The sequence below is a fragment of the Anomalospiza imberbis genome, chromosome 17 (genome assembly GCF_031753505.1).
Source record: "Anomalospiza imberbis isolate Cuckoo-Finch-1a 21T00152 chromosome 17, ASM3175350v1, whole genome shotgun sequence".
NCBI lineage: Eukaryota > Metazoa > Chordata > Aves > Passeriformes > Viduidae > Anomalospiza > Anomalospiza imberbis.
This window is the reverse complement of record NC_089697.1, coordinates 11,444,812-11,464,979: the sequence shown is the minus strand read 5'-3', so window position 1 is coordinate 11,464,979 and position 20,168 is coordinate 11,444,812. Positions and strand designations below refer to the sequence as shown.

Here is a 20,168-nt window from a genome sequence, read left to right as displayed (position 1 = left end):
TTTATGTCACAACTGTAATGCATTTAATAAGCATCTCATTTGAATTATTAATGTACAGATCCCCCCAAAGTATTTTTGTGTTATAAACCCCATAATTTATCTAAGTACAAGCTGCAAGTTTGTAAATACAGCATTAAGAAGGTGGCTATTGCATAGCTGCTTTAACAAAATATCTTTTGTGGGTAAGATATATAGGCTTATTTGGAGAGGATTTAGCTGCTGGAGAAGGGCTTCTCGAGGAAGTTATATGATGCTTAGCTGCAGCAGACAGGGAATATAATTTCATCATTTGTCCTGCTTGTCAGTAGGAATCAGTTTGACCTGACTAACTGTGCTGTCTGATCTGAGCATCTCTTCAGCTCATTGTTCACCAGAGGCAGATTTATAGAACATCTGTACAGGAATGAGGCTGGAAGTGACACTTTGAGAGGAGAGCTGGAATAACAACTGCTGTGCCAGAAACTGAAAAGGAGGCAGTGGAAATGCACGGCCTGAGAAGGCTGGTGAGGGATCTTTCCCTTCCCAGGGCACGTGGTGACAGTGGCTGTGCCGGGCATGGCAGCAGTGACACAGGGACACTGCTGATGGCTCAGCCAGGCCAGCACTGCACTGGAGAGCTGGGGTAACGCAGCAGGGATGCAGTGGCTTGGAGCTGTTGTGCACAGAAGTGTTTTCTATCTGCTGTAATCTATGCCCAGGGTCAGGTGGAGAAGTCAAGCCCTCTGTGAGGGCTGTTCTGGGCATCTCCAAGTGTTTGTGGGTCCCTGTGTGTGACATACACAGGCAAAGTGCAGAAATTATCTGTAAACTGCGAGAGGCATGTGAACCGTGCCCTTCTCAAGAACACTTGCTGACTGTTTATTGCTGACTGACTCTGCAGATTAAATTTGCATGAACAGCAAAAAGGAGTGTGATGGGAGGGAACTTAACCTCAAAGAAACTCAGCAGCCAACACTTTGGATGTTTGAATTACATCTGAATCAAGCTCTTGATTAAATCTTAGCAATGTCAAAAGCTCAAAGGAGCAATTTTAATTGATGTCACTTTTTTCCCCCTCATGCTGCTAAATTATCTGTTGCAATGTGCAGTGCATCCGTGTCAGTACATTAAATTTGCACGCAAAGAGGAGAGATTAGGCAATAAAGCCACAGGACAAACAGTGTGGAGTCAGGCATATCTCCTTGGCTTCGTTCACTGTTGGGTGTTTTTAAAAAGTGTTTCCAAATCTGAGTAAAACTGATTCCAGATGTGCTCATTTGAAGGATATAAAAATCACGCTAGCACCAAGATTTATCTGAATTCTGCACTGTACCTGGAGAGATAACTAGTCCCATCTTAAAAACAGAAGTGCTATAAACAATAAAAAGGCCACAGGCAAAGGTTTTAGTGCTTCGATCCCGTTAGCATCCTTTCTTCCCACGTATTTCAGACTAATGTAGTTGGAGAACTCCTCTGAGGCTGTGGCACACTGGATCAGAGGGGCCTGGTAGGACGTGGGTCGTTTGTCGGGGCTGTCGGGGCTGGAGCCGTCCGTGGGCCGCTCCCCGATGTAGAGGAGGCTGCGCTCCTGCGTGTCCTGCTCGGTTTTGAACAGCTCGTACTCGGTGTGGGGCAGCTTGATGCCCAGAGCCAAACATCCGTTCGTGGGTGTTATATCCTGCTCCACCCCGGCGCTCCAGGAGCCCGCCAGCCCACAGCTTCCCGGTTCCGAGGAGTTGAGCATCACCACCGTCACCTGGTCCATCGGCGTCACCCGAGCCTGGGTGACTTTAAAAGCCAGCTCGGTGCCGCCCAGCACCTTGGAGGAGGGGATGCCCTGGCCGTAGTGCCCGGAGGCGTAGATGGTGAACGTGGGCTGCCTGCAGAGCGGGTCGGAGTAGTGATAGTAGTGCCCTTCCCAGGTGTGGTTGTTGCCGTGGAATGTGAAGTACCTGGTGAGGAAGAGCACGGCCGGGCGGACCTCGCAGTGGGTGCTGACCCAGCTGCCGCTGAGCTGCATGGGCAGCGCGGCTCGGGCGGGCAGGAGCGGGGGGTGGTGCTCATCGGCCCTGGAGATGATCCCACACGCCGGGCAAGGGTGCACGTGGTGCTGCAGGAGACAGAAAATGACAGTTCTGCCAACTGGGAAGCAAAAAAAAAACCAAACAAACAAAAAAAGCCCTTCTAGAATATAAGCTGCGACTCCCCTCGCCCACAGCAGGGTGCGGAACTGCGGGGAGCTTGGCAGAGGCTCCGAGCAGATTAAGGGGATAAAGCGCTGCCCTGCTCTTTGCTATTCTGGTAGCCCAAGGACACCGGGCTGTGCCCTGCGGCCTGAGGACAGCCCGGGGAGGAGCCCAGGGCAAGGGCAGAGCCGCTGCCAGGACGGGGAGCGCTCCCTCGGGACACCCAGGGTGTTCCCCATCGGTTTTCCATGGCGAGCTGGGTGAGGGTGAGGGCGGTGCCAGAACAGAACGACGCCGCAGATTTTGGCAATGAAGGAGGCCGTGACATCTGGCCGTGGGGATCTCCTGGAGCTGCAGCACCTCCAGGACAGCCCAAGGTGTTGTGCCTCCCCCTCGCCCGGTCCCTGCCCGTGTTCCCACACGCAGGGATGCGGGGGAGGACCGGGATGAGGCGGGAGGGGAGGGAGGGGCACGCGGGGTTTTCCCAGCAGCCAGAACGGGAGAAGAAAAGGACCCTCTGCAGAAGGAGGCCCTGACCTTCGCTTCCCCGCCGGTGCAGAGCTCTGAGTCAAACCAGCCCTGCCCCTGATCCGCTGCCAGCAGGGGTTTTGTGTAGCTTGGACATTTTTCTTGTACTTCATATATCACAACTGATTTATTTTTAAATAAGCAGGGTTGGAACATTATATAATTTTCTAGAACACGAGCTAATCTTTACTGAACTGTCATAGGCAAGAAGGTTAAATAACTCAGTAGTTAACTGTAGGGTGGGTAATTTACATGCAAGTTGATTGGAGTCTACTGTAATTTAGTCATTTTCAGCTTGCTTTACTGCTACTGTCACAGTAATGAGTGCTGACAGTACACAGTACATTATGGCTAAATAATCCCAGAAGTTGGCAAATATATATGCTCTCCTTCGGCAGGAAATTCTTTGATAATGAAAGGTAATTTGGGGGAGAATGGGTTTCTTTAAAACAGATATAAATTTAAGGGGAAAAGAGTGATATTTTCAAAAAGAGAGTTAAAAAATAATTCCTGACATAGCTGTGTAACTCACCAGCACAGGCAAATGGATGTCAGTTCACAGAAAATAAGAAAAAAAAATTAAAAAAGAAAAATCCTGTGCCCAATAAAATTATCACTATGGACATGGAGCCAAAACCCTTACTTGCTTAAACCAGTCGTGTGAAGTTATTTCTAATGTATGGCAGCTTCTAATTATGGCCAAGTGGTGACATCATGTGCGGGTCCATTGGAGAGCTGTTGGCTGATTAATTACAGGGCTGTATTCAGAGAGTGAATTTCAGTATCTTTAGGTTTGGTTTTAAATTAACTTTTTAAAGTGTTTATGTTTACCATCTGGTTTTGCTCATATATATGGTTTTGGCCCAAGATAATACAAGTTTAACCAATTTGAGAATGTTACTTTTGAGAGGGAGAGGGGCGTTTCTCTGTGTTTTTCAAAGATCAGTCGGTGTAGTTTGAGGTGTGGGGAAATGCTGCCCCAAAATATTTTTTTTCATTTATTTCCCTTCTATCTGGCAAAGTTCAGAGAGGTTTTTTTACCTCATCTCACTGCTCCACCATTTCTAATTTGATCAGCTTTAATTTGGATAGAAAGCTGCTTTCCTGGGAATAAACTAAGTTGCTATAAAACTAAATAAAATAGGATAAAAGGCAACCAAGTCTGCTGCTCAGTTTTATGTATGACAAAATGGAAGTCTGATTTCTGTGTAATAACATTATTGTACTGGGGGCAAGTTCCTGTGCTACTGGCATTGCAGCGAGGGCTGAAGAGTTAACGGCAGATCCCTTGCTCCCCTCAGCCTGGAGCACACCCCAAGGAGCAAGGAGAGGGCAGGCAGATGAAGGGCAGAGCAGATGAAGGGCAGAGCAGACGGGCTCTAACAATGTGCAGCCTGAAGCCTTCACTGACTTTGATGCGGAAAACAAGGAAACTATTTCCTCGGAAAACATGGCCAAACAAAAGCTGGTAGCTCCAGGCCCATGTCAGTGCAGGCTTGTTTCCCATGTTGGTTCTGCTGAGTTTTCACCCACCCTGTTCTCTCAGGAAGGCAGAGGGTGAGCCCCTCATGCCCCGGGATCCCACCCCTGCAGCCCCGCGCTGCCTCACCCACGTGTCCCTGGGACTGCGGGGCCCAAGTGCTGCAAGGTGCTACTTGAACAGCCAGGGAATGGCTGGCAAAGCCCTGATGCAGTGAGGGGACCGTGCAAAGGCCTCATCCTTACCAGGGCGCTCTGCAAGGGGCGCTGGTAGCCGGTGGGGCGGTAGTGCAGCCTCTCCCCCCAGTCCGTGTGGATGTCCCCCAGGTACAGCTCCTCCACCAGCCGGCTCCCGCTCTGCTGCGGCTGCAGCAGCGGCTGGAAGTGCCTCTCCACGCGCACCAGGCTCAGCTCGTGCATGGCGAAGCCCAGCGCCGCGGTGCAGTCGCGCTCCGTCTTGGCACTCAGCACCTCGTACAGGGCTCCGGGAGCCCAGGAGCGTCCCGGGGGCAGGAACCCACGGCAGCCCTCGCCAGAGGTCTGGTTGATCCAGGAGGCCACCTCCCGCATGGCCTTCTGGCTGTGGAACACGATGCCCACTTTGTGGAGGTGGTAGTCGGCCTCGGTGGCCCCGCGGGTGATCCAGGAGGCCTGACGCAGCCGGAGCTTGCCCTTGATGACCAGCGAGTAGGAGGGGTCGCGGCAGGACGGGTCCCAGTAGTAGAACTGGAGAGCCTTGAAGAGCCGGTTGGTGTAGAAGAGGTAGGATCGGGTCAGGAACTCGGGTCCCGGCCGCACCTCACACCTGCAGGGAAGGCAGCGCTGAGCAACGGCGGAACGGGGAGAAATCCCTCCCAGGGCAGCCAGGATGTGGGAGAGGGGCGAGCAGAGGTGGAATCAGCTTCCTGGGCAAGAGCCTCCCACACATGGTGGCCACCCTTGGGTGGCTTTACAGTCTGGGCATCTGCTACTAAAATCTGAAAGTGATGGGCAGAGCCCTTACACTTCAGGCATGTCCACAGGAGGAGTGCGGAGGGCAGCAGCAATCAGGGCTGCTCTGCCCGTTCGAGCTGCACCCCGATGGGGAAGTGGCAGGAGGTTCTAGGGACAGCCAGGGGTCCCAGCCTTCCTCCAGATGGGAATGAGGGCTTGGGGAAGGGGAGAAGGAAACTCTCTTCTTGTTGCCTGACAGTTTGCTGTACTGGGGGCAGGAGCTGTGCTGAGGGGCTGGGGCCTTTAGGGGTCCATTCTGAGATCCTCCGGGGTGTGGGGATGCGTTCCCAGTGGATGGGGGTGCCTTCCCAGAAGAACGAGGTGGCTTACCCGGGGTGTTAAGGGCGCGTTCCCGGGGATCTGGGGCGCTTTGAGATGGATGTTCCTTTCCAGGGTATGGGGTATCTTCCCCGTGGTTTTAGGGGTGCACTGTCAGGGGCTTGGGGCGCGTTCCCAGGGTACTGGGGTGCCTTCCCGGGGTTTGGGGCGCGTTCCCAGGGTACTGGGGTGCCTTCCCGGGGTTTGGGGCGCGTTCCCAGGGTACTGGGGTGCCTTCCCGGGGTTTGGGGCGCGTTCCCGGTCTCTGGGGGTGCCTTACCCGGTGGAGACCCAGCGCCCCTCCAGGCGGGGCGGCAGCCGCGCGGCGATCCCGGCGCTGTCCTGCAGGTGGCGCAGCTGCTGGCGGCAGCGCGGCTCCGCGGCCGCGCAGGCTGCGGGACACGGCGGGAGCGGGGTCAGCGCGGGGGAGCGCGGAGCGGAGCCCCCCGGCCGCCGAGCCCCCGCACAACGAACGGACCCCGGGCGGGCTCGCTAGCACCAAACCCTGAGCTAAGGACACAGGGGGGTTTATTTCACGCAAGTTTTCCGACTTGAGTTTCATCTGAATCCAACTGGTTTTTAGATGAAATCCTCAAATTAAAGCGAGTCCCCTTTGTTCGTGTTCTTCCCCTCTTATGCTATTGTTGAGGCAGTGGCTGGAACGGGGAATTACAGCATGGGAACGCTGGCCTCGCCTGTCGCCCGCCATAAGGACAGTAATTTTGTCACTTACCTCATTTCCCATAACAACGGATGTTATTGGCTTAGGGAATGTGTGAACACTCAGCTAAATCCTGAAGACCTTTGCATGCACGCACACATATGTACATATATTCCTATACATTATTCACTCTTTGCTAAAGCACTCTGTGGCACTCATTATGGGCTTGCTCCTCTAAGAAACTTGGGATTTCCCCTCCTCGTGGTACCATGGAATGAGCTCTCGGTGAAGCTTCTCCCAAAACCCCACCGATTCTCTGTGGTACAGCTGACCCTGGTCCCAGCGGAGCTCAGCCCAGCCAGGGCTTTATGAGCCCAGATGGAGTTCGTTTGCTCCAGCTGTACTTTGCATTTTACCCAGGAGTGTGCTGGACATTTTGAAGCCAACTTTTATTCACTCCATACCAGTGTTAGGACACAGGTTGCTTTCCAGCCTGCCTATCACCTGGAACAAAAGCTCCAATATCTATGTGTCACCTTCCCACAGAATAAGGATGTGAAAGGTTTGCACACCCCGTGCCTCAGCCAAGGAGACGAACACACGGAGTCACAATATACAAGCTCTGGACCAAGTAAAGTGGGAATTTGGTAATTAAATGTCTGCTGTGCAAGTCAGAGGCTCCTGGAGAGGGAGCCCCACTAAATCCCCTCTAAAAGGAGAGGGATTCCCACTCAATAACTTCAGAATTTTATCTGATGGACAAATTCAGCCACTTCACTATGGTGCTGCCATTTGTGAAGGTTTTACAGGTCACTTGAAATATATTTGTGTAGACTTAAGCACACAAAGCCTGAACTACCACAAAAGGAATAAACACTTGGAAAGGGAAGTCCCCAGTGAAGCAGGAGAGCAGTACCCAAAGGCCAGGGAAAACAGCCTTGCATTTTCTGGTACCTCCCCTTGCTCTGGAGTGCATGAGACAGCTGGAAAGACACATTATTAGAGTTCAGGGCTCTTTTGGGAGCAGACTCACAACTGCACTGCTCTTACCATCCTTAAGAGCTGGACGAGGTGAGCAGGCACAGCCAACTCCTTCACAATTGCTTGCACTCGTGCTTCCTAAAGTGCAGTTCCTGTGATTCTTCATGTGAAAATGGGAAAATATGGGATGACAAAACCCACTGCTATTAGTTAAACCTCTAATTTGGTAGCTGCAGCATGTGTGAGGCTGCCCCATGGGTGCCTATTTAGGAGAGCCATTAGGAGCTGGGGATCTGTATCCTCATCCCAGCTCTGCCATGGCTTTGCTCCGTGGTCCTGTGTGCTCCCTACTCCCAGGGCTTTTTTTCAAACTCACACTCAAGAATATGCCAAGATTCATTTGACTGCCCTAAGAGACCTAAATACTGGGGAGCCATCAGAACAAGGGCAGTCCAAACTGAACCACACTTCAAACAAGCACACAATTATTATCCTAGAGAATACAGTAAACTAAAAAAATAACTGTATTTGTATTAGAGGTAATAATGGACATAAGGGTCAAATTTGCTCTTGACCATAACCACAGAAAGACTCTAGAGAGATCAGTGCAGTCTAAAGATGCATAGAATGCAGCTATAAAATATACACAATATAACCTGGTCAACTCACAAACTGAGCTCTGCCTGTGTTTATTGCAGCAGAAGCTTCAATATCTCGCTGAACCCTTCGTGCTACCCTTGGCAGAAACACTAATAGTCTACATTGTTTGGGAGCAAAGACACTTTGGCAATGCAAGCACTGCATTTTGACACATTCAATACAAAAGGGAATTTTTATAATCAGGATCAAACTTCATGGGGAAAGGAAAAAAAAAAAAACAAAAGAAACAAAACCCTTCAGAATGTAAATATTTGACATGATGGGAATTCCTAAGGATTTTGTCTTACTTAATTGTGCACAAGACTCCAAGCTGGATGCATCCTCAAACTAAAAGCTATTGGCTTGTGTCCAAAATTTGTGGCTGCTTTTTTCTCTCTCAAATACTTCAGCCCCACCGGATCCAAATATCCTTTCAAGCTGGAAAAGTTTAGTCCCAGATGTAAATTCTGTAGTTAGAGCACCTCTCTATTCCAAGAGCGGCATAAAGTGGCTGTCACTCATATGTCACTCTGTTACTCAGCCCCTGGTAAAGCACATCAGAGCAGCTCCTCTTTCTTAAGAGAGACACAAATTAACTGCTCTATAGAGTGCTCAGGCAGGAGGAAGGAATTATTCACAATTCATCTTCAAGACAAAAATCCTCATTCATAGGAAAATCTAAAAAAATGCCTGTGATCTCTCCCCCTCGCCCGCTCTGCCGTCCGTCTGTATCGATTAACCACAAGCGTTTCCAGAGAGCTCCCCAGGACAGCACTTAGACAAAACAGGGGCTTTTCCCAGCCTCCCAGTGCGTGCTGCATCCCAAAGACCAGCCCAAAGCCTCGGAGCAAGGGGCTGCACGAGCACTCAGGCAGTCAGGAGTGGCAGAGCCGGGAACTGCTCGTCATTGCCATCAGCACAAACCAGACCAAGCCTTGAGCAAACAGCACCAGCAGCAGCTGCTGACCAACCATTCCAACCCTCACTTGTACAAACTACTTTCAGGAAAATCAGATCCATGGCATCAAATGATGAAAAGGGCAGTACTGGAAATTCTCAAATTCTCCTCACAGTAAATTGTTGGTAAAATTAAGGTGGAAGATTTTGAGGAAACAGCCAAGCCTGGAAATGAGAGCCTTGTGCTACACAAGAGCTGTGTGCTCCAGATGCAGAAGCCACTTCTCACTTCTAAAGGAAAAAACCATCAACCAAGAGAGAAATGCTGTCATATTCCTCCTTGGAAACAAATCCTGTTTGTGCTCCCTCAAGCAAATTGACTCTGGAAAACAGCAAAGTTGAGTCACACATCTGCTTCTTCATAAATGGAGGAGAAAATGCATATATTACAGTTTGCAACAAATTAGTTACTGTGGATCAGCTCTCCTCCAGAGCTAGATTGTTTAATCTGTTACATGTTATTTCCTCCTATGGCCAGAATTTATCATTCCCATTTATAATTCTAATGTTTCAGTTAGTCACCCATTCACAGGGATAAGATCAGAGCCTGAAGTCACGGAGCATTACACATTTCTTCATTTAGAGATGACATAAAAGCTTTGATATTTTCTGAGGAATGTTCAGACTGGAAAGAAATAGGCGATAAGAAATATATCAATGTATTTTGCATAAGTGAATTACACTTTTCCACACAGACTTCATTAACACAGCAAAACAGTGTTTCTTTAGCATTTTTCCCTCCTGAGAGCACACAGAATGGATTTTGGGTTAGCCACTAAAGGAATAAGCATTCTTTTAGAAGCAAACAAAATGGTCGTATTTAGCAAATCAATTTTTCTTGCATTTGTTTGGAGATTAAGTTAGTGGTGCCTTTAATTCACTCAGAAAAAGGCATTCCCAAGAGAATAGCTCTGTGGGAAGAGATAAATTTTATAATATAATATAATAAAGTTATAAAATTTAAATATAACCCACTGGGGATGGAAAACTGCATCACAGCGGAACCTTGCATTTTGCCGATATGCAAATTGAACACAGTTCAGGACAGGACTTAAGCAGATGCTTAAGTCTAATTGGTTGCAGTGAAACTTAAGCATGTGCTTGAAATTAAGCCAGTGCATGAGCATTTTTCCTGATTAGTAATGCCTCCCTGAACTGAAGCCAGAATGTGGTCAAGTGGTTGAGGGAGGATGCCAGTGCTTTCACTGGAGCACTGTTTGGTTTCTGGAAAAGTATTTCTATTATTCATCCCTTCTCTTATTTGTCTGCAAAACGGGTATATTCACATTTAGCTGTTTCACCAATCTGGTGCTCAGTTCATGATATTCATAAAATGCATTGAATTCACGAAATGTTTCTCAGTTATGCCCTGAGGGCTGGCACAGTAACTGTATTACCCACAAATATCATTGAAGAGCATCACCCAGAGTTTCCTCTGTGCAGCTAAGCATAATCACACATGAAATCCTGCAGATCCTAAGAGGAAAGTCAGCTGACTCAAAAGTCTCAAGTAGTTTGGGATTTTAGAGAAGTTTTCAAAACATACTTTCACTACATACATTTAGCACAATGGCATATGAGTTTAGACATCCCGTTCTATGGTTTTAGCCTGGCTTTGTTCTAAGCTCTGCCTGCTCTGTCTCATATCCAATATTAAAATAGTGAAGGGCTTGTGGTGAGTTGCCTGGGGGTTTTAAAGGCACTTGTGAAGAAAATATTTTGCTCTTGGAATCGTGGAATCATGTTTTTTTCTTGTTAAGTGTCATGTCCAGCAACAGATGTCAAGACAGATGGGATTTGTGGTAGGGAAAGGGAGGAAAGAGAAGTACCCCAAAGATCTTCAGTATAAACTACATTTAAATAAAATGGCTTCTTAAAACAGCTTCTCTGGCTGTTTACCCCAAAGACAACCAAGCCTAACACTGTAAATAGGATTCAAGGGCTTGGTCCCAGTTTTACTGGAGTCTGTAAGTAGAAAAGTTCTCATCAGCACCTTATTTAGAAGATGCCCATCCCCATAAACTGACAGTAACACTCTGTCTGAGGAAAGAAGGAGAAATGGGATGGGGGAATCACACATTGATTTGGGTTGGAAAGGACCTTACAGTTCATGATATTCTCAAATGGAGTGAACTAAGCAGGACATGTAAGAGCAAGTACAGAGGACTTGTGGTGACACACCAAACAGGAGAGCCAGATGTGAGTCCACCCTCCCAAGAGCTCTCCTGCAGTTCATGCTCACCAAAACATCACTCTTAGGTTAAACAACAGAGGTCTACTCACAACATCCTTGCTGTCCTGATAGACACAGGAGCCATTTCACTTCATGTTCCTCCTTCTCAACCCCAGATGCTGCACAGATTCAGACCAGTCTATGCTTTTCTACAGCTAAACTGGTCAGTGTCAAAAGATTTACTGGAGAGCAGAGCAGCAATTCCAGGCAGCCCAATGGCCCCAGCTGGCCCAGCCACTGTGGTCAGCTCAGGGGTAACTGGCCCTTAGCTCAGAGCCTGTCCTGCTGCCCAGCCCTGCACTGGGCAGCCCAGCTAGGGACAAGAGAGAGGACAAGAGGGTTGAGAACAGGGTCCTGCTGTGAGCCAAAATCTGAGAACTCACAACATTAACATACCATGACTTGTGTTAAACTCTGATCAGTATTGCCATGTAAGTCTGGCACAGGTAAATATGTAACCAAAACCCAAAAGAAAACAAAGGAGAGAAAGGTGATATTAGAGCTTTTTTACTTGAGAACTGCTGAAAGTTTGGATTTCAGTTTGGTGAGATAGGTGAGACCACAGTGAAATCTCTAACTCCCTGGGTGCTTCCCAGTGAGAAGCTGGGGAGAGCACATGGGGGGAAGCATTTTTTTTTTCCAAAACTAAAACAAAATAATTCAGCCCAAGGCTGAACATTGGTACCCCAGGTTACCATCATGGCTCAGTTAAATTCTAACCAGAATTCACATTCTTACCAAATGGCACATATTACATCTATATTCTTTAATTCAGATGAGCCGGAAACCCAACAGAAAAAACAGTACATGGATGTGAAATTAATGCCACACTGTTGTTTTGAATGTATAGAGCACCCATGCAGGTTTTGGCAATACCCCTGAACCCCTGCACAGACACTTTATTGCTGGCTATCATGGCCATTTTTAATAGTGATGGCTAAGCATATTTTTTCCTGGAGTGCTTTGAAGAGCAGAACCAGTAATCAGCCATGGCTTGGCTATAAAATGTCAACCTCATTTCAAACGTCTAAATCACTCACATGGACCAAGAGTGCAGAGGACCACCCACCACATAATATTAACATAAATACAGCATTTACCCAAAGCAAAATGAGCAACTGGAACTGGCGGGGGTTGAGAGTAGAACAACAAAAAATGATGAGGGGGTGGGAGGGATTGGGTTACAAAGGAAGATTAAAAGAGCAAAATACATATAGCCTGGTTGAGCAAGATGGATATGATAACAGCCTATAAATATTCACAAAGCACAAACACCAAGGAAAGGAAGGAATTCCTTGCAGTGAATAAAAAGATTCTGTTGGGAGTGAATGAAGAGAGGAAAAACATGTGGCTTGTAAGGCAGAGTGAACTTCTCAAGGCACAATGTAGTAGGGGACGTAAGTCCACTTGCTTGGCAGGATTTGAGGGACTGAGCAAAGCATTAGTTCAGCAGGGAACAACCCGCTCTTGGCAGGGAGTTGGCAGGATAATCTGAGTGGCCTTTCAGTCTCCCACTGCTATGGAGCCGCCTTAGCTCCCTGCTCCCACGGGGGACAGCTGCTCTCCTGTGTAAGCACATTGTTCACTGTCCTGCTCTTCAGAATCCCTGCCTGGCCTCTGTGGGACGAGAAATGAGGGCCGGATGCACAAAGGCATTTCGGGACATAGAGACCTAAGCAACTGCAATAGGTACTAAACTGCTGGACACAGCCGGGAATCCCAGCAGGTCCCTACCATGTCAAGTACTCACTGCTGAAAATCTAAGTCCAGGAAATTAGGTTATAAACCCACTAAAGCAAGAACAATCCTTTTGTTCTCTCTTTATTTAGCACCTAACACAACAGGACTCTTGGCGCTGCTGCAAGGATACTGTTTATAGTAATAAAAATAGGATCTAATAGGATCTAATATTCTGAGGCTACTTGGCTCCTGCAAAGCCAAGAATGAGATGGGCATTCAAAAGCAGTCATAGCAGAAAGCATCCTCAGGAAAAAAGCTCTGCAGAAAGGAGGGAAACTGATCCAGAGCCCACACCAGCAATACGCACACGTTTAACTTAGAGCCACAAGCGACCACAGAAAAAGGTTACTTGTTCAGCTGGAGCACAGAATTAAAGTTACTTCTAACATGTGTTTTGGGGTCTGGGTGTGGTTTCTAGATAGCCTGAAATTTCAGTCTACTGTTTAGCCTGTCCACATTAGCCAAGTTTTGATGCGTTCCAGTTCTCCTAAACTCTGCCGACAGATGCTAAAATCAGAGCTGACATTCAACCTACGTGCTGCATAATCTAATAACAGGACTTGTGCTACTCAAAACTAACAAACTCTGGGAGCTTTTCTGCAGCAAAACCTTGCTGTTATTTATATTTTTGTCTGTCTTTTCCTGGCAGCCTAACTAGGAAATATGATTTTTTTTTCTCTGAAAACCTTTAAAAATAACATGTCATTGTGTTTGCGTATCAACAGGGGAGAGCCAAGCCATAACTTGCCGTGTCCAGCACTTGTGGATTTAGTGAGAGTGTGAACAAGGTGAATCCAATTGTCTCAGTGGGGAGCTTGGTGTATACATTGATCCCAGAGTGCCAGGAGAATGCTGCTTCCAAAGACCACAGTCTTGGAATTAGACAAGGCCAAAATGTCACACATTTGTCAATGTTTCTTATTAACCCAGGAGAAACCATGGGGGACTTTTTCAGTGCTTGACATACACTCAAGTTTAAAGCAAGATTTTAAAATCTAAACTCAAGCAAATCTCTTCAAGCACTCTGTGGTGAGACTTCTCCTATTGATTTATGTCCCCTCACACCAGCTGTAAGTAGAAGTTGCACCAATCCAAATATCTGTCTAACAGTGCCACAGGAGCTGAGCTTCTTTGCAGCATTCAGTTTCAGCTGAATTCAAACTGTGATGATTTGATAAGCTATTCACTGAAAATGAGAAAACACCACTATGAAAGCCACAATTATCACACCATCACCCTGCTAAAACTCAAAAATAATGATGGATTTCAACCCTCTTATCACTTAACACCCTGAAGCTCTGGCATTTCAAATAGATATCAGAGCTTTTCTAAGATACAGAAACAGAACTTCTCTAATTTTGCATTTTAAACCATGAGACCTTTTAACTCCTTAAAGAAAAAAAACCCCACAGATTGCAGCTTACTAACCCCTCAGATCTTACACAAATTAAAATGGGAAGAGAAGGAGCTGTTCTATGAATCATATTTTCAGTTTCTGGCAGCACTCTTAGCCTACAAGAGAAGGGTTACACATTGAAATTCTCACGTTCTCACTGTCAGTTTCTTGGGATTATTATATCTGAGATACACCATCTTAAAATCAGGAAGTTGCTCTTCTTTCATACCTTTATCTTCCTCAACAAATGAGTAAGAAAACCAAAGCACTTGTGTAAGAGCATTGTATAGGTGCTTCCTAATTTTGAGGTTGATTTTAGCAGTGATTGTATCTCACCCATGAAAGCGTTGTCTTCATAGATGACATATGCTCTGTTGTGGGGAAACACAGGATCCCACTGAAAGCAAAACCTCTTTCCAAACTTTGTTCTGCCAGATGCAGCCTCCCCTAGCATTGGGTTCCAGCTTTGGTTTTCTTCACAGCAATTTCTGGCTTTTGAAAATCTCCTTACTCAACAATTTGTGCTTGTGGGGAAAATATAGAAACCACACAATATTTTTTTCACTTGTGCTTTTTTTACATGTCAGCCCTGTTTTTATCTATATCCATATACTTTGAAACGAGGCTAACCCTATAATTATTGAAAGAACAAATAGAGTCGTATCACACAATCCAGCATAGCACATTAGTTGTTGATTTTTTTTGGCATGAGAAATGAAGAATAGAAACCACTAACTTGGTAAAAAAATTAGCTAAGTAAACATTAACCAAATAAATATTTGAATCAAAGACAATGATGTTGGTTTAGTAGTAAGAACAGATATATTATTGTGTAAATAGACACACATCTCTATGCTGAGTGTTGTTCTATCACTTATGGGATTCTCTTGCTAATCTCTTAACTGAATGCAACTGGTGATCTTATCTTACCTCAACACTGTCACTTTCAAACTTAAAAACAAACATTGAAAGCAAGAATAGATCTTTTATGTTAAAACCATGTAGGAGAAGCTACACATGAAAAATATCAGCACGGTGTTATTGGAATGTACAGACTTCAATGAAAGCTTAGGTAAAACTCAGCAGGTCTCTGGGGACATTTCCAGGAATGAGTGATTCTTTTCTGGAGGAGACTCCAAAGTCACATCCAGTTACCTAACTGAAGTGGTTTTTCAACTAATTATGCACTGGTGTCATGCTCATGCTAATGTTCTGCCTTATGCAAAATGCAGAATGCCAGTCTTGCTCACAGTGCAGTGAGCAAAGCCTGCTTTGATTTTAATGAATTCTGGGTCTGACTTTGGTATTTAAACAGTTATTTTGAGATTCAGTTTCTGTTCTTACTGAAATCAATGGAAATTCTCTCACTGACATCAGATGCAAGAAACAGAGAGTTTAGGTTAGACTGGACTAAGAGAAACTGCATGAGGATTTAAGAAAGAATTATTCTAATTAGACTTCAGTGAGTAAACTTACATAATGCAGTATAACAGATCCCTAAGCAGAGCAACTTGAGCTAGTAAGATACTTAGAGGATTCATATTTCTCAGCTTTATTTTGCAAACAACACATAACAAAGGTCACACCTAAGCAGAACAGGAAAGTAACTCTACAGAAGTGCCCTGCTCAGAGATTTCTTTCTATAGTCTGGTCCTTTACACTTCATGCAAGTAATGTCCAATAGCTGTCACTACACAGTTCTTTTGCCTTGATCACTAAGCCCTGAGCTGGAGAGGCAATCCAATGTGGTATTTGCTGCCCAAAACCTCAGATGAGTGAACTAAGTGGTAGAAAGAGCAGTAGAAACCAGGTGCCTGGATTTTCAGTGTCCAGACTGCACGGGTCCCTCAGGGACATACTCCCACCCTTCCTTTCACCTGTCCCTTCTGTTCAGGAGTCTAAACCAAGGGTCTCCTCTGCATTTCCTAGGAAAATACTGTCTGAGGATGGAGGAGTCTCCCTCAGACTCTGCTCTTTGTCATAAACAGAAATAATTTTGTGTATTTTTCACAGCACGGTTGCCTTTGTTTTCCCATATGGTCTCTTAAGCCAGAGCCTTTTCTTCTGAAACTGCTCCAAGAACCGTGGGGTTGAAAGATGCCTTTCTGAAAGAGAGCTGCAAAGATGCAACTTGTGCTGCTTCGAGAGTCTGCCTGCACAGCTGGGACTCAGAGTGACGTCCCTGGAGCAGGAGGCTACTTGTGAGGTTGTCCCTTGCCAGGGCAGGTGCTGGAATCTCCCAGGGAGAATTCCCAACTCCAGTGAAAATCACCTCTAAGCCCTTCCTGCAGCTAAACTCTGCTCGATGCTCTCCGTGAACCACACTCGGGACAGGAACGAGTTGCGGGGGCAAAGGGGATGCCCGACTGCCTCTGGGGAGGGGGCAGCGACCCCAACCACTCCGGGAGCCTCGGGTGGGAGGCAGAGGCTGAGCCCCAGCCCAGCGCCTCCCTGGCCAGCTCAGCACCGGACCGCCAGCCCTTCTGGCATCCCTGCACGGCGCTCACTCGGAAAAGGCTTCAGGGGTTCTGTCGCCGCTCCCAATCCCACAGCTCGGGGGCAGCAACCCGGGGCTCTGGGGCTCTCCCCGCCCGTCCCTGCCCCGGCGAGCGGCGGTGGAGCTGTGGAGCTCCCGGCACTCCGCCGGAGCGCGGCGGGGAAACCCTGCCCGGGCCGGGCGGGCACCGAGGCTGAAGGAAACCTTGCCCGGGCCGGGCGGGCACCGAGGCTGAAGGAAACCCTGCCCGGGCCGGGCGGGCACCGAGGCTGAAGGAAACCCTGCCCGGGCCGGGCGGGCACCGGGGGTGACCTGGGCAGGGAGCGGCGAGCGGGGAGCTCCGGGCGCCAGGTGCCTCTGCCCGGGAGGGAGCACCCCGGGATCCCCGTCCCGGCTCCGGCCCAACCGAGACCCGCCGTGCGACTTCCTCCTGGTCCTCTCGCCCCCTCCTCGCCGCTTCTTTGCACCCTCTTCGCACTCCCCTTGCATTTTCCTTCATCCTGCTCCCCAGTCCGCTGCGCTCTCCTCGCACACTTCTTGCACACTCCTCGCTGTCCCTCTGCACTCCCTATAAAGTCAGTTCGGTTGCATTCCAACTCCTTGCACCCTCCTGGCCGCTCCGTCCCCTTCACTGTGCCCGGATGGGTGAGGGAGGTGACGGGGAGCCCCATGAGGGTACGACCCCGACTCCGCCACCCGCTCGCCCTCCCGTCCTCTCGCCGCGGGACGGCACCGGCCGCCGGTGGCACCTACCTACGAGCAGCCCTGCGAGCCACCAGCACCGGACCATGGTGCCCGCTGTGTGTCCCGGCCAGAGGCGCGATCGCCGCCGGTGCCCGCGGAGCTCAGCGGGGCGCGGCGCCCGGCGGTGCGGCCATGGGCCGCCTCCGGCGCTCCGGTGCCCGCGGTGGCGGCACCCCGGCTTCAGCCCGCAGGCGTCCTGCTGAGCCCGAGCCTTGAGAAGGGATAAAGCGGGGGGCGAAAAAAGAAAAGTATATATTTTAAAATAAAGCACCGCAGCCCACCCCGCCTTCGCCGCGGAGCGCGTCCCCCCGGCTGCTGATGGCTTTAATGGAGCTTGGCAGCCACAGGTTCCCGCTGCCAGAAGAGGTGGAGACTCCGCCGCCTGCGCCCCACATGCGGCCGCGCACCGCACACGCGGGGGAGGAGGAGGAGGAGAAGGAGGAGGAGAAGGAGAAGGGCAGCCCCGGCCCGGCTCCACAGATCGAGGTGGGCGCCCGCCTCAGAGCTGGCGCTTCTCCCTCAGGGACCGGCCCCACCTCACCCGACCTGCGGCCGTGGGGCTGCCCTGGAGCCCAGGTCTTGGAGGCCGTTGGGGGGCGCGGGCCAGGTCTGCGCTGTGGGACGCCATGAGGGGATCGTCCCTCTATCCCCACACCATGAGGGGATCGTCTCTCTATCCCCACGCCATGAGGGGATCGTCCCTCTATCCCCACGCCATGAGGGGATCGTCTCTCTATCCCCACGCCATGAGGGGATCGTCCCTCTATCCCCACGCCATGAGGGGATCGTCCCTCTATCCCCACGCCATGAGGGGATCGTCCCTCTATCCCCGCGCCATGAGGGGATCGTCCCTCTATCCCCACGCCATGAGGAGATCGTCCCTCTATCCCCACGCCATGAGGGGATCGTCCCTCTATCCCCACGCCATGAGGGGATCGTCCCTCTATCCCCACGCCATGAGGGGATCGTCTTGTTATCCCCACGCCATGAGGGAATCGTCCCTCTATCCCCACGCCATGAGGGGATCGTCTTGTTATCCCCACGCCATGAGGGGATCATTCCTCCATCCCTAAACCATGAGAGGATCTTCTCGTCAGCCCCAGGCCATGCGGGGATTGTCCCCATGCCATGAAGGGATCATCCTCATGCCCCATACCACATGGGGATCATCCATGAGGGGATTGTCCCCACATTCCCACAGCCTGGTCCTTCTGCCCACTGTGTCCCTGGCACCCTCAGACCCTCAGACCCTTCATTATCACCGGGGCCATCAAAAGAATGGGGTAAATCCCTTTAAAACCCTCTCAACCCTCTACACATAAGAAATACGGGACCCTTTGAGGGCAAGTCAGAATGCCTACCTCAGATGGTACTTGCCCACGCCAACCATTCCCTCTCCATTCCCCAAACCAGGCCTGTGGGACAGAGCTGCAACCGACAAAGGACTCAGAATCAGCTCTTGTCATGAAGCAAAGCACAAATCTGAACTTAGCTGTGTCTGGGACAGAATAACACTTTTCTTTGTCTTGGTGAGTATCAACAAACCATCTTGTTGTCTCCCTTTGAGCACATAAAACAACGCGTGTGTCCCATAGTGTGAGGGCTTGGCTGCCTTTGGAAGCAGTGAGGGAAGAGGCTGAGCTGCCATGGCTCTGCCAGGTCAATACTTATGGTGCTGGCACTAAAGGCTGAAGTTTAATGCATTTTTCCAGACTGAAAACCTAGTTTCAGTTTTTGCAAATGAGGCAAAGAAATCAAAACACATGTGTGCCCCCGGCAGAACCCCAGGACCCTGCACACTCACTTTTCCTGGTGAAACTGGCTGTTTCACCAAATAAAAGGAAACTTTAGGGGAAAATAAGGAAGCTCGTCTCCAGGTTCACAGCAGTATTCCTGCTGATTGCAGTGGGGAGAAGTTGAGGCCGGATTCCACAGTCCCATATTTGCTAAGCAGGACCTTCAGCGTGCTGGGGTGAGGTCTCACTGCAATGGGTTTAATGACTTTGTCAAAAATAATGCATAACGTCTTTAATGCGAAGTGGGACAAACTTATCTGTCATGGGTGCATAAAGAATTAAAGTTTAATGATACTTGCCAAGATAAAAAATAACAAAGTCCATTTGTAATGCAGGCACTCCTTTTTCTAGCTGATGTTTTTATCTCTTTTTGTTTCTCAAATTCCCCAAACCAGTCATTCTCGGTAAATGTCCAAACCACTGCAGTTTTATTATATTTACAAATACATAAATTCTCAAATGCATAGGCAAAAAAAGTTGTCCTTTATAATGATAATAAAGAGAAAGAAATAGTTTTGCAATAAGTTTTCTTTATAAACCAGCACTTACTCTTTTCAGGCATAGCTAACTTAAATGGGAAAAATAATGGAACAGGTAATCTTTTACCACTAACAAACTTTTATTTTGGCTACACACCTCTCATATGACACTTCCAGCCTCTAACACTAATCTCCTTGATTTCTTTTGGAGTATTCTAAAAGCATTTTTTGGAGGGAGGAATAAAACCAAAGCAGAGTAATTTTCACGCAGGTGTCTGAAAATTTTAATAATCATATGTAAACCATCGCAAGCTTTTATCACATGGGCATAGCGATAGATTTCATTCATCTGGCCTCTTTCATCCCCGTGGCTCCCAAGGGACCTTATCAAAGTAAGCGAGCCATGAGCCCTTCTCTTTTCTTGGGGGGAAGAATTCCTGCCGCCACCCTGGTGCTGCGGAGCTGCCCGAGCGCGGCGATGCAGCTGTTCGGCCGCGCACTGCCCCAGGAGGATGAGAAGAGTGCCACAGCCTGTTAGAAATACCAGGAGGATTTAGACAGG

At 48.6% G+C, this 20,168-nt stretch overlaps 1 protein-coding gene across 1 annotated transcript; it reads right to left on the bottom strand.

Moving 5' to 3' along the window:
- Nucleotides 1-17,826, bottom strand: APCDD1L (APC down-regulated 1 like). Its single transcript, XM_068208006.1, has 4 exons — nucleotides 17,341-17,826; nucleotides 5,764-5,875; nucleotides 4,419-4,977; nucleotides 1-2,089 (listed from the first exon to the last, which is right to left on the bottom strand). Exons 1-4 carry the CDS (start codon nucleotides 17,375-17,377, stop codon nucleotides 1,325-1,327), a joined length of 1,473 nt encoding a protein of 490 aa, XP_068064107.1. The 5' UTR covers nucleotides 17,378-17,826; the 3' UTR covers nucleotides 1-1,324.
- Between the last annotated feature and the right edge of the window lie 2,342 nt (nucleotides 17,827-20,168).